The sequence below is a fragment of the Lepisosteus platostomus genome, chromosome 22 (genome assembly GCF_059453375.1).
Source record: "Lepisosteus platostomus isolate fLepPlt1 chromosome 22, fLepPlt1.hap1, whole genome shotgun sequence".
NCBI lineage: Eukaryota > Metazoa > Chordata > Actinopteri > Semionotiformes > Lepisosteidae > Lepisosteus > Lepisosteus platostomus.
In genome coordinates, this window is record NC_142632.1 from 15228818 (window position 1) to 15242139 (window position 13322).

A 13322-nucleotide genomic window follows, 5' to 3' on the forward strand; every position below is an offset into this window, starting at 1 on the left:
GAAAGCTTTGGGTAAAGAAATTTTCAAAATGCACTTTTCTACAGTTTCCACTTGTATCCTCTGGTCAGTGTTTAACTGTTCACTCCGAAGACTTGAGCTTGTTTATGTTTTGAATACTTGAATTACTTGAAAACAAAAAGTGCTTTATTATTGCATTGAAATAAACCTTCACATCTTCACATTTGATGATGTGAAGCTCTCAAACACATATATACCTGGGTTTTCAATATTTTATGCGTGCATAAGAAAGCACATCCTGTGTTCTGTAAAGCAAGGCAAAGTATTTGACGATCTTTGTTTATTTGTTGGCATTTATTCATGTGCTATTTGAAACTGTATCACTGAAAAATGATTTCTTACTAAAACGACAAATGATAGGTTGTGCTTTGAATTTTACATACAAATTTAATTGATGAATTAAAAAGCTTACTGAGAGCTGATTGGTTATCCATTGCCTTTGAAGATACCAACTTAACTTTTTTATCACTGACCTTAAAGAGGAGTGTCATTTTTTCCAGTCATTTTTCCCCATGTAAACCATCTTCAGATATTTAAGAAGAGGGAAATCAATTAACTTAGGCATGGAGGACATGAATGGAACACGAAAACAAATACCCACTGTGCCCCTGCTCTCGAGGATCAAATGTAAATGGCTTGTTTCCTTGTATTATGTAAGTGCTATGTGAAGATTTGTGGGCAGTGTCAGTTCGGAGTAGGCATTAAAGATCTCCAGTGTTATTAGGAAGTTCTTTAAATTGGGTTTGATTCAGGGAATTAATGTGCCCATCTTGATTTAGTGTTACTGCAGGAATGACCCACTGTAACTGACTTTAGCATCATTTGATGACACACACTTATACCACTGTTGGATCAGCTACCTGAGTGGATTTGTACCTCAATAATCCTGCTTGCTTCTAGCCAAGGAAGGAAGGAGGGGCTGAGTTGGGCAGATCTTACAAAGCCCATTACACCACAGGGTTATTGGTTGTGTAACAGGGAGAATGAAGCAGTGGACACCCCTGAGGAAGTGCATGTGTCTGTGTGTGTGAGTCTTAGAAGATGCATGGGAAAAGTCTTCAGTAGGGGATGCAGTAACTCAGCTTGACTTCTCTTTTGATATTGCTCTGAGTCATCCGTGCTTGTCTGACCTGAAGTTGGAGGCTTTTTTTTCTGGGAACCGTTGAAAATTTAATGAAGGAGAGAGAAAAATAAAACAGAGATGCCTGCATTGTGTGTAGGACGTCACTGGTGTAGCTGAAGAGCCTTATTGGATGGTTTGTGGTCTTGCCTATGGCTGAGGAACTGAAGGCTTACACAGAACAGGTAGTCATTTATACTTAAAGAAAGCTCTGATTCAATAGTCTTGCTCTTCAGGAGCAACAGGGAAATGAACCTGTACTGAACAACGCTCAGCAGTCCCTCTCAGCTAGAAGAAACTCCCCACTGCTTTTTAAAGGGAAGCTAAGCATCAGTGTGGATGAGTTTCTGTTCTCGCTCAGCAGTAAACAGGATCCAGTAGTTAATTCCAATGGCATATGACTTGTGACGAATGCACTTCTCCCCTCTCTGTTCCTTTGAGGGACTCCTCTGTCTGTCTGCCATGCTGTTTGCAAGGTGATGTGATGTTCTTCTAACATGTCTGTGGGCAAAGATGTAATTATCACATGAAGGCCCCTTGTCAGACCTGTCATGTCAGCTTTGATGGGGATCTGATTGTGACAGAGCAATCAACCAACCAGGTCAACCCTTAACTCCGCAGTACCTACTATTTATGCTGGAAGTCCAGCATCAAGGCAGAGTCTTGGTGTAGATGTTGCCAGTAACACATTTGTTTTCATGAGTATCACTTTCCAGTATATTCCTTCATTGTCAGTGGCAGATTTCATTGTTTTAAAATAATGGTGGATGAAATAATGGTGGATGACCGCATCTGTCTGTGGAGGTTGTGTTGCTCATGTTTCATGGGTATTCGATTTTTCCTTACTGCACAGTACTGAACAGTGGCTTATTGTTGTCGTTGCATATTCTTGTCTAGCTTCCTGGTTTGATTTGCCAGTGATTACACAGGAAAATATTATCCATATTGAAAATGTTGTCATGCTGTATGTTATCAGGGAACTTTCTTCCAGAAAGGCAAGCCTGGCAGGTCCAGTTTTGCATCTCTGCCATGCATTTCTGTGGTGTGTGAAAATTTGAGCCACAGTTGTGACAAGAAGTAAAGGCATTTCTCTTTCTGCACTATTGAATATTCATGCTACAGCAGTGTGAACTGTTTTCACCTCATAAACAGCTCAATGTCATCTACTCATCACATCTTTTTTTTGTTTTTTGTTTATCTGGCCGAACAATATAAATGCCTACTTTTCTGTCCTGTTTTTTGATTAGCTAGGGCTCTAGACCCTGCATATAAATTGGGATTTGTACTGATGCTGTATGTGGTTCTCTAGGTAATGATAGGTGAGCCATCTTTTGAGCTGCTGGAAAACACTAATGAATTTGCGCCTGTTGTAAGTTCAGGTTTATTTCTGTTGCCGTCCTTTAACTGGCTTTTGTGACAGCCTGTGAGCTACACACGCCAAACATTCAATTCTTGACAAACAGGTTTGGCATGAAAGCCTTTGATATGTGCTCTGTGTCCACTCACATCCTTTCTGGCCTGCAAAACAAAAAAGGGACTGTTTTGCAATGAAAATGATTTTTAATCTTTTGATGGTCTTTTGATCTTCCATAGAACATTGACAGTTCTATGACTGAACATGAGTTAGAGCTTTAAAAGCTTTTTAAAAGCAGCAATCTGGGTCATGCCATGGAATGCACACCTTTCATTGCCAATACAGAACTATTTCCATTATCATTAATCTGAAATGCAGAAAAGATGCAAAAGACAGATTTACACTGCACTAAAATTACCCCGTCTGTTGTTGTTGTTCGACTGGACTTGTTAACTCTTTTCTTTCCTCATCAGTTGTTAAGTGCTGGCAGAATTAACCCAGTCCTTGGGCTTATGTTCTATCAGTGTGATTGGAATGGGTTTTATAGTGACTTGCCAGAACCAGACAACAGCCTCCAATTTAGTTTCTGTCATCAGCTCCAGAATCTGCAGTGTTCTTTAGATTGCAGCTTTGTTTCTCAAGTTAGCAGGGCTCACAAAGGGGCCTAGTGATAAATCTGACCACATTCGAGTCCTTGTGGCCTCCACCTCTTTGTGGTGGAGATCTTGCAGTGCTGAAGAGAAAGGGGGAAAAGCCGAACCTACGCTGTGCTGGTTAGGTCCCCACACAGGGAAAAAATGTAACACCTTCACCCTCATTTTTTAGATGTTCTGTAGTAATACCACAAAGTCAGTAATGGAATGAAAATAGAAAATGGAATGATGACTATCATGGAGTTAAAAGATGTTTGCAGCATATGAAATGAGTGTGAGGGTCTTCTATTCTTACCACATTTTTAATGCACATTTTTATCTGCAGCTCTGGTATTTGTACTTTTATTTGAGTCATCATATATAGCAATTTTTCACAGGCATATTCTAATACAATCAAGCAGTGAGGACTAATACAGTGAGTGGTGCAGAAGATCTAACAGGACTGCAATTGTGGACATCAAGCCAATTTAATTGTGCTCCTTCATTCAGCAATGTCATGTGTGTGTCTGCAACCCTGCTGCATTACCGCTGTGGGCCATATTCCTGTAGCAAAAACAAATGCCAGTATTCCAGCACTCAAAGCTAAAATGCAAGATGAGAATATTTAATTGGCATTTTGAAAGATTTCTGTGATGCCTTCGAGCTTCTGCCTGTGTCCTTCTAAAGAGGAGAAAATCACAGATTTGAAAAATATAAAATGATTGTACATAATATTTAAATAAAATTATTTCCCTAATCCTTCACATGTCCTTCATAGAAGTCGGGTGAAGACAATGGTTTGAGTTATAGTAGGTTGTGTTTGAGGAATGCGTTTGAGTCTTCATTAAAATATGTCAGGTTCATTAAAGATAGGATCCTTCAGCAAAGAGTATATTTTAGGAAAATATTTTAAAAAACAGGCAAGCATTTAAAGGCATTATTAAATAACAATTAAACCACATTTCAGTTACAGACCTATTGCATGAGAATTTAATTGCATTATCATTGCTTGTGGTAAAACCACTGTAGAAATTATTTAATATTTAATTTAATTTAATTATTTTGCCAGATAATTATTTTCTTATTATTTAATGCATTTTTGAAATTGGTAAAATATATTTTTTTATCAGTTCGAGTGGAAAATTTTATTGTCTTGCAGTGGATATATGTTCTCTTTTTCTCTTGCAAGTAATATAATCAACCTTAAGGCATTTGACATTGGTCAGGGTCTTGAAGATTTAAACAACAGCATATCGTTTCTGACAGTTGTCACAGGTGGGCAAAAGTGCTGTGATAAATTCATTAACTGGCTTTAGAAAAACATATGGCCAACACCCTTTTATTCTGTCAGCACACTTAGATCTGGCTAACCTTGATTTGACTATTACATTGTTAAAATAGGGCAACTTATTAACTGCAGTGTACAGCATTTCTTCATAGAATTCACTTTCAAATACTAATCAGATCCAGTCAGTTATAATCTGAGGTGTGATAAGATCAGAAGATTGGGGGTATTTTTTATACATTTTGAACGCAGAGCACTAAGAAAAAAAGACTGAATTGAATACAGGGAGTCTTATTTTGACTCTACAGCAGAGCATCAGTTGAGTTTAAGGGAATATATTTTATGCTAACCTCCATGACATTAAATCCCAGTAGAAGGCTAATACACATGATATATAAACTTGATTATCCTTATCATCATACCAATTTTGCATTTGGAACACATAAATGAGGTTTTGTTCCCAATGGCACCAGAAATGAGTCTGAAACAAATTGAAATAATCAGTCACTTTTATTCCTGTTAATAAGGTTATGCTTTGTGCAGTTCTCTTGGGGATTTTGGATGGAGTATGGTTACTGTGTTCTATCTTCATAGCCCTGGTATTGTTTATGCGAGACATTGTTGTGTCGTTACTGTTGAAAAAAGGTGGATGATAACTATGTTACTTGGCTATAAACAATGGTAGAAATGTGTGACAAATAGGACAGATATATCTTTGCCCCAAGCAATTCTTTAATTTCAGTTCAACCTCAGAAGTCAAACGTGGAGATGGAAAGCATTCTGATTGGAACTGGGCCATAGCCAAACTAGAAATCGCATAGTGCTGGCCTGTCTCGGTGACAGATGGAATGCAGTGTGTCATCTTCACCTGGATTCCCCTTGCCATTCAGTGAGGAGGAGGATGAATGAGCGAGGCTGGGGGAGATTAGTGATTAGGTATGGCTCCTAACTGAGTCCCGGTATAATGTACTATGGCGATGACTATTGATTGTGAAGCAGAATGAGTCAGCTGAATTGCTTTTACTGTAGGCATGTTCTTCTGAGCACTGCATTGAAATGAGCATTGCTTATAAGAAAGTCATTTGTGATCCAAAGTCTTAAAGCGATTAAAAAGGAAGAAAGTGGGTGGTGAGTCAAAAAGGTTTAACCAATGAGCCGTATGATGTCCATATGCAAGAGGGAAAATTAAACACCTGTCTGTGTCCCACATAGCCTAGAAAATTTCTGACATGCTGACTGGAGAAGCAGCAACTGATGCCAGAGCTGAGCCTGAGGAAAATGTCACCAGTGTGAAAGGAAATATTAGATGCAGATAAGCCGGCTCTTAAGATGTCATAAAGTCAGCCATGTAAATATTAGTTAGGAAAAAGTGATTTATTTTTAAATAAGCACCAACTGTGCTCCAAAACAAATGCTGCATTTTTTGGGTACAGTGATTTTGTATATGCAAATGTAATGTACTGTAGGTTTTCCCATATATCGATCTTTACTATATATCTGCTGTTATTGGAGGTAAAAAAAGAAGGCCATGATCACAGTGTAATACACAAACATGCATCTTTGTCTGTGCAGAAATGATTCTTTTCTTCAGTTAGCTTAGATTCGTACGTTATACTTGGTTACAGTACCATCACATCCCATGTGTCTGTCTAAATTAAATCGACCCTTATGCTTCATGTAAAAAGGAGAAAACCACACAAGCTCACAATGTGGAAAGATCACCTTTCCAGGGCTAATCTCTAAATGAATTAGGCTTCAGTGTCATCAAAGCCTACTCATTGTCTTAAAAAAGGATTGAATTCATGAGCTTGTTTATGGGATGCCACTCTCCAGGGTTATCTACATCAAGCAAAAAGAGGACTAAAGGTGAAGAGGTTCCATGTCAGTGCCTGTGAGTCCACGGTTAATTAGAGCATTTCAGGTGACTGTAGGTCAATGTGATGCTGCTTAGTGCTCGTTGTTGGGTTTCATGGTGTCAGCTTTGCTCCTGATGGAGACTAATCTTTAACTCCCGACACAATCCTGTTCAATTGGCACCACCATTGATCTTGTGTAATAAGGCAAGAAACTGCAAAGTAAGATGAATCATATGCTGAATTAAAAGTTGGATAAATAGTGGCATTGGCTACTATAAAACTGCAGTGTACAGTACTATGGGCCAATTATACTTTTTTCTTCTTTATTTTGCCTGAGATGGATTTCTTTAAAAGTAACCACGACATCACAGTAGTGTTTTTTGTTCCTGCAGGATTCCACAATTTTTCATAATAGAGTTTAACAATAAATAAAAATAGGTTTTAGCCGGGTGCACACTGTGTTGTGCTTAAGAGCACAGTGCAATTTGCACTGTATTAGTAGTGTCCCAGCTTTTCTGAAATAGTATCTTCTGATATTTTTAGGGCTTTTATTGCTTTTGTGCCACCAACCATTTTAATTGGTTTCAAGTTGTTTAAAAGAAAATGATTATTATTGGTTAAATCATCATTCATTGTTGATTGCCCCTTACAGAAATTAAATCGACCGAGGAGCCTTGGTATCTCATTTGACTTATTAGATGTGATTTGGTTTAAGTGCATTTTGGTTTTGATGCATAAACAGCATTTTGTCTGATTAGATTCAGTCACTCTTTCCCAGTCAGCTTTCTGGTTTGACCTTCAAATGCAGCTTTTTTGCTCCTGACACACAGACCCATTTAATGCAGAGAGAAAATGTCAATAAGGTATACAATAAAATACAGAAGCTATTGGAGATGGCCTGTACTTTCTTTAACTGGTTTTGGTTGCTGTTTGAGAAGGTTGTCAAAACATTTGAAAGCGCTTTGTTTCACAATTGAAAATCTCATTATGTTTTCTTTTTTTAAAAACCTGCATCCCTAGAGTGTTTCCTGTGCGGAGTGTAGCTGTTTTAATGGGGTTGTTTTCTTGTAGGACACATTGGAGAACTAAAAATGTACTACTAAAGACAAATCCCACAGGAACATGAAGCAACATGATTATTATTAACCTGCTAATATTTATAAGACACACAAGTATAACAAAATCATAGTATTTTGTACATGTATGTGATTAGTGTCACAATGGAGGAATGGAGAACAAGATGATACTTTTACTGATACTTTCTCTTTCATGGCTAATTTATTAAATGGTTTCATTTAACTGTTATCATGGCCATAAGCTTTTGCATTTGTTCTGAACCAGTCAATTGTTTTAATTTTCCATTTACACCCATTTCAAACCTCCTGTATGTTCAGTTACACCTCACCTGTCCAGTCAGCTAGAGATTCTGAGGGCTCAGCTGTGTACTCTGAGCTTTTTAGCTCTTTTTTTTCCCACTTTTGGAGGTGAGATCGTGCCATTGGCTGCAGTCTGTGAATAGGGACAGTAGTTAATCCTGCACTCAGGGTGTGTCTGCACTCTCTCTGTGGTTCTGTTGCTGCAGATTTAGAGATGTCAAGCGTTGAAGAGCTCAGTGTGCAAGACCTTTCCTGTTCCTGGGCATGGAGGAGGGGAACCCTAAGTATCCCACATTCCCTGAGGGTGTGTCCCCGGACTATTGTTTCACTTTTTCTCCTCCTTTCCTCTTACAGCATTTGCAGTGTCTGAAAACACGAGTTTAATGTGGCTGTAATATTTAAAGAGTTCGGCGTGTGAGTGTGAGATGAATGCATGTCTTGTGCTTTATGCATGCCGCTTGAGGAGTCCGAGTTCATCCGAGAACTTGACTACTTTTAAAAATGTTTTGATCAGTATTTTTTTTTAATATTACAGCTTTAGACTTCAGTAAAGAAGACCATGCTTTTTGCTGGTGCCTCTATGTATTTCTTATTCTTTTTTTAATTGAAATCCATCCCCCCAAGTCTCAAAACAACCATAACAAAGCGTCAATGCTAACGCTAGGACCGTTCACTTACCTCAGTGGAAATGCATTCACTCTACTAATCAATGACCAAAGAGAAACTCTGGGGCTGTTCAGTTTTTAATAGCCATCTCTGTTTCTGTAAGGTTGCCTGTACAGAGCTGTAGGATTCTAATATATGTGTGGTCATTTTATGTAGGCATATGGCTTTTGGTGCTAGCTGAAGCAGGAAATTCAAGCAGCGTAACTGAATTAGTAATGCCTTATTGGTCTGTGCACTCAGGCCCATCTGTACATTACAAAAAAACAACCTTCTGGCAGATCCAGGCACTTTCATATTCCCAGTTTATACAACAGTCACTGGTGTTCTTTCAAATAATTACAGTTTTCAGACTTCAGAGTTGTCAGTTTAATAGACACTTTTCGCTGATGTGAACTGTGGAGATTCTAAGATGAAAATGATTAAACTCTGAAATGTGCATGAACATGTCAGGACCTGTTAGAGAGTACAGCATATTATCTCTCATTTCCACATACAAAATGTGATCTATACATTCATTTCGCTTTAACAAGAAGAATTGAAAGTTTCTAGGTTTTGTCTACCCTGTACTTCTACTGATCCAAAGAAAATTACTTCTATTTCTCTTCCTCAAGCCCACTTTAAAGCCAGATCCCTAACAGGGATTATGAACAACGGATAATAAAACAGAAAAAGTTGATACTGACAAACTCATGTGACCGATGCTTCATGTTATCGGTAACAACATATAGGAATACGAAAGGTGGAATCTACATCTGGAAAAGATCAGTGCTGTGATAATTTCTGCAGTGCAGTCTTAGGTTGTTTGCTTATGCATGTTTGTATGTACAGTACACACATCTCTCTGAAGTTTCACAATGTTTTGCACTACACAACAGAAGAACAGCATTGGGAAATGATAATACTGTGCCTTGTTGATCTTTCCACAGGCACATCAGTTGCTGTTAGGTTCTCTTAAGTGGAGTAAGTCAGCCAGTAAAGACACTCACTCATAGGTAGATTGACCTCTATGATCCAGAAGTCCTGCGTTCAGGCCCAGGTCATGGCACGAACCAGTGACTAGGATTCCCCAAGGAGCAGTACATAATTGCATATGAGATGCCTCTTTAAGAAAATGAAAAACAACAGGCCCTCTCTGTCCCTGCTGGGATGTGAACTTCGTTTTTCGTGGGCTCCGAGCGCTGTAAGACCAGGTCCTCCTGTCTCTGCAGAGTTCAGAGGCTGGTGACATCACTTCCGTGTAACCCGCTCGTCCTCGTCCGCTCGTAACGCGCGAGTCCTGTTACATACTGAGCACAGCTCTTTCCCTGTATTGTCACACTTGCCTTGCCTTATTGCTATACCATTGAAATGTTACTTATGCACAGGATGCTAAGGCCATGTCTCTGTGCGCAGTGCACGTAGTAGTTATTTTAAAACCTTCAGCTGCAGCAGCTCAAGCTCTTCACCTTGGAAATTCATTGTAACCACTGAACCACTTTTCTCTACAAAGAGTGTTTCAGTCCTTTTATTATTTTTTTGTCCGTCCTCCACTTTAATTAATATTTGGGAGCCAGACTGAAAGCAGAAGAGCTACTTCGTGATATGGTTGGAATGTAGTAAATGACGGTCAGTACACTTCATTGATTGTGGGATTGCAGTGCAGCAGTTTAGAGTACCGGTAATAAGTGTACTGTGTGGGGTTAGATTATGATGAAGGCGATTGGGATTTCACTGGAGGTAATCATTACACTGACTTACAAGAAAGGAATGTCTCACTGTCACATTTCTGTGTATGCTCCATATGAGGAAAAGCCCTCACTGAGGTCTTCAGGAACTCCACCATCTCCCTACTTTTTCTATGCAAGCCTGTTGTTTACTAGAATAGGTTCTTGTGCTCAAGTGGAAAACTGATTTAGTGATTTCATTTATTTCTGACAAAAGATGTGGTTAAGTAATTCTCATAAATTGCACCTTGTGGAGAGTCTATTATATAGTGTGTTTTAAATTTAAGTAAAAGAAAAAACAGGATTAGCCTCACAGTGTCAACTCATACTTTGTTAATGTTAAAGTAGCCTTTGAACATTTGCGTGTATGTGTGTGTAAATCTTTGGCCTACAATAGTTTTTTTTTCCTTGTCTTCAGAGCCTGTTTTGAGAAATGTAGTTGTCTCATGTTTTGAACTGACACGTGAATGTTCCTTTGTCTTGCCAGCACACAAAGAACGGGCCTGACTGCCTAAAACAATCTGGAGGAAAGACAATACCTGTAACTGAATTTCTGAAGGCACAAATAGGTAAGAAGCACATTTTGCAAGTAAAATAAAATATTTGGTTTTGCTCTCATTGCAATATTGTATTCACTTGAATTTTGAGCATTGCACCTTGCTAAAATGACTATTCTTTCTCAATTAACCTGCAGAGAAATAATAAATATATGATCTGTTATTATAAATACCATTTTATTTTGTTGCTGTGTGTTTTTTAGACTAATGTGATAGTGCCTTTTTAACATTTGTTAATTATAAATTGCATGTAAAACCTAATTCACAAAGCCTTTCCCAAACAAATCATTAATATTGATCAGTTGTTCATTTGGTCAGGTTGATGTCATGAATAGCAAACAGTTGATCAATATTTTGGGTGTCTGGCATGTGTTTGCTAAGCACCAGTCTCAGCAAAGTTGTGGTGCTGAATTTCTCTGTCAATTTCTCTCTGTTTGATGGCTATTAGCAAATCTTGTCCTGTTTCAAAATGCTTTGTCGATTATAGAATCAGGTGGTTACCCCATTACTGGACGTGGTCAGTAATGGGACAGGAGACCTCCAAGAAAAAACAGGATCTTGCATTAGTGGTGTTGGTGGACCTCTGGACCAGATATCCAGTCTAGTGCAGCACTGTAGGAGGGTCTGATGTTAAACCGAGGCCCTGATCTATTGCCCATTAAATGATCTGCGGCATTATTGCATAGAGTAGAAGTGTTATACCTGATGTCCTCTGGCCTTCCAGTCTGGCCTCTTCTGGACGTTTTCCCCAAATTGATTAGTGGAATAATTTCTCACTCCTCCTCCTGATCTGTGTATTGGGAATACTGCACTTCACAGTTGGATGAAATGGGATCCTCCTGTACATACAGTATATAACTATTTGGATTTTTGGTGTTTGTCTGGGTTTATCTCTAATTAAGTCAGTATTTCCACCACCAGTTTCATGCGCATACTTGTTGTCTTGATTTCCATTTATGTTACCTTGCTGGTTGTAGGAATGTTTTAGGAAGGGTTGGGAATTGCTCTTTCCTTTAATGTGAATGTATTTTGAAGCTGTTGTTTCTCTGCGCTGCATAGAAAACAGTTCCCTGAGGGAAAACATTCCATGTTATAAACTAAAAACCAATCTAATAAATGAATAACGGAGTCTTTGTCGAAGTCACTGTCACAGTACTCTGGTGTGATGGCTTGAGTCTTGTAACAATGAGACTTCATTACCTTTGCAAACTGTTGCATAAAAGCTCATAGGAGAAATGTAGGATATAGAAGTCTCTCTCCGAAGTAGTTTATCGTCCTCTGAAGCATCTGTTCAGTATGTTAATGGAGCTTTGTAAGAGCTAGATGTAGTTCTTTTGAGATGCAAATTGATGCAGATGTATTTACTTTGCTTTTGTTTGCTTTAATTGAGCAGTTGCGTCTCAATGAATTGCTTCTGCTGTGTTCCGCGGAATTCTTTATTTTCTTAAGCGCAAGAATGCAGTAAGAGTAGGATTTTACTACAGTGCATTATCTTCCCCATGACTTAAACTGTCCTGGTACCTGAATCTAGCATTTTCTACGCAGAAATGCATGTGAGCTGCAGTTGACTTTGAATAACATTGGGAGAGTTTCTGCAAACTTGCTTCTTAAGCTCAGCTCTCTGGCAGGCTAGCCTGATGCTCGCTTGTAGGTTGTGTCTCTTGCTTCCTGCTCACGTTTCTCCTGTTGCAGCTCGGCCCCAGGGAGGGACCTGGCCCGTAGCGGGTTCATGCGAGCGGCTGGAAGAGCTCTGCACCTGACCGCCGCTGCCCCAGCCCGAGCCGACCCGAGCCGCGATGTCCTCCAGCGCCGAGGCGGAGCTGCAGATGGACTCGGAGCACCAGACCGAGCTGGCCGACCGGGTGGCGGCCATCAACGTCACGGCGGAAAAGGAGGCCACCCCTAACGGGAGGAGGGTGAACGGGATGAATAACAGCGCGCTGGGTGGCACCCCGGTTCCGTCAGTCCCCAAGAAGGCCCCCCAGCGGCCCATCCTGTCCAACAGGAAGCTGTCCCTGCAGGAGCGCTCTTCTGGAAATTACCTGGCTGCGGCCGGCGCGGGCTATGGCCCATATGCCACGGGGCAGCCCACCCATATCTCCCCACGAGTAGTGCGCCGACCTACCATCGAGTCCAAGCGTGTCTCCATCTCTGATGCGCAGGTGAGGAGGAGTGGAGGCGAGAGAGACGCATGTCCTAGGTTAGAGTTTAGGTTTCCCTGCGGAATGGGATTCCCAGTTCTAGTTCTCATCATACTGGGATGAGTCATCTGCTTTACAGACTACTTTATTCAGCTTAATATTCATTCATAAATTATGAGATAAAAGCGTCCCATTTAGACTTTATTGTAGAATAAACCAGTCCTCTCCACATTTACCTAACATTTTGCTTGGGTGTGTCATTTTGTTTGGCAGTGCTGGTCTTAGTTTGATCTTGAACCGTGTTTTTCTTTTGGATTATTGCCATTGCTGTACAACTGTGCACTGGAAAGATTTTAACAATCCACTTGTTTTGTTCTGTACACATCTGGCTAAAATAGAAAGGAATTGCACAGTTTTAAGTTCTTCTGCTCAAGAAGTGCAAAAGATGACAAGTTAATGACAAATGGCAGAGACCGTAGTAGGAGCAGGTCTCTGGGCTAGGGATGACAAGAAAGTGCATGCAGAGGTTTAGCTCTTCTTGAGGTGCGGGTATCAAACAATGACTCCAATTAAATAGGTGACACTGCTTTTCATCACGGTATGTCAGTTCATAC

General features: G+C 39.8%; 1 protein-coding gene across 7 annotated transcripts in view; it reads left to right on the top strand.

The window, feature by feature from the left end:
* The window catches only part of camkk1a (calcium/calmodulin-dependent protein kinase kinase 1, alpha a), a 71367-nt gene that overhangs the window by 15481 nt on the left and 42564 nt on the right, over window positions 1–13322 (top strand). For all 7 annotated transcript variants that reach the window (XM_088615710.1, XM_088615711.1, XM_088615712.1 and 4 more), the window contains exons 2-3: window positions 10498–10579; window positions 12260–12729. In XM_088615710.1, coding sequence (XP_088471836.1) covers window positions 12364–12729 — 366 coding nt within the window. In that variant the 5' untranslated portion in view covers window positions 10498–10579; window positions 12260–12363. The remainder of the gene's footprint in view (window positions 1–10497; window positions 10580–12259; window positions 12730–13322) is intronic.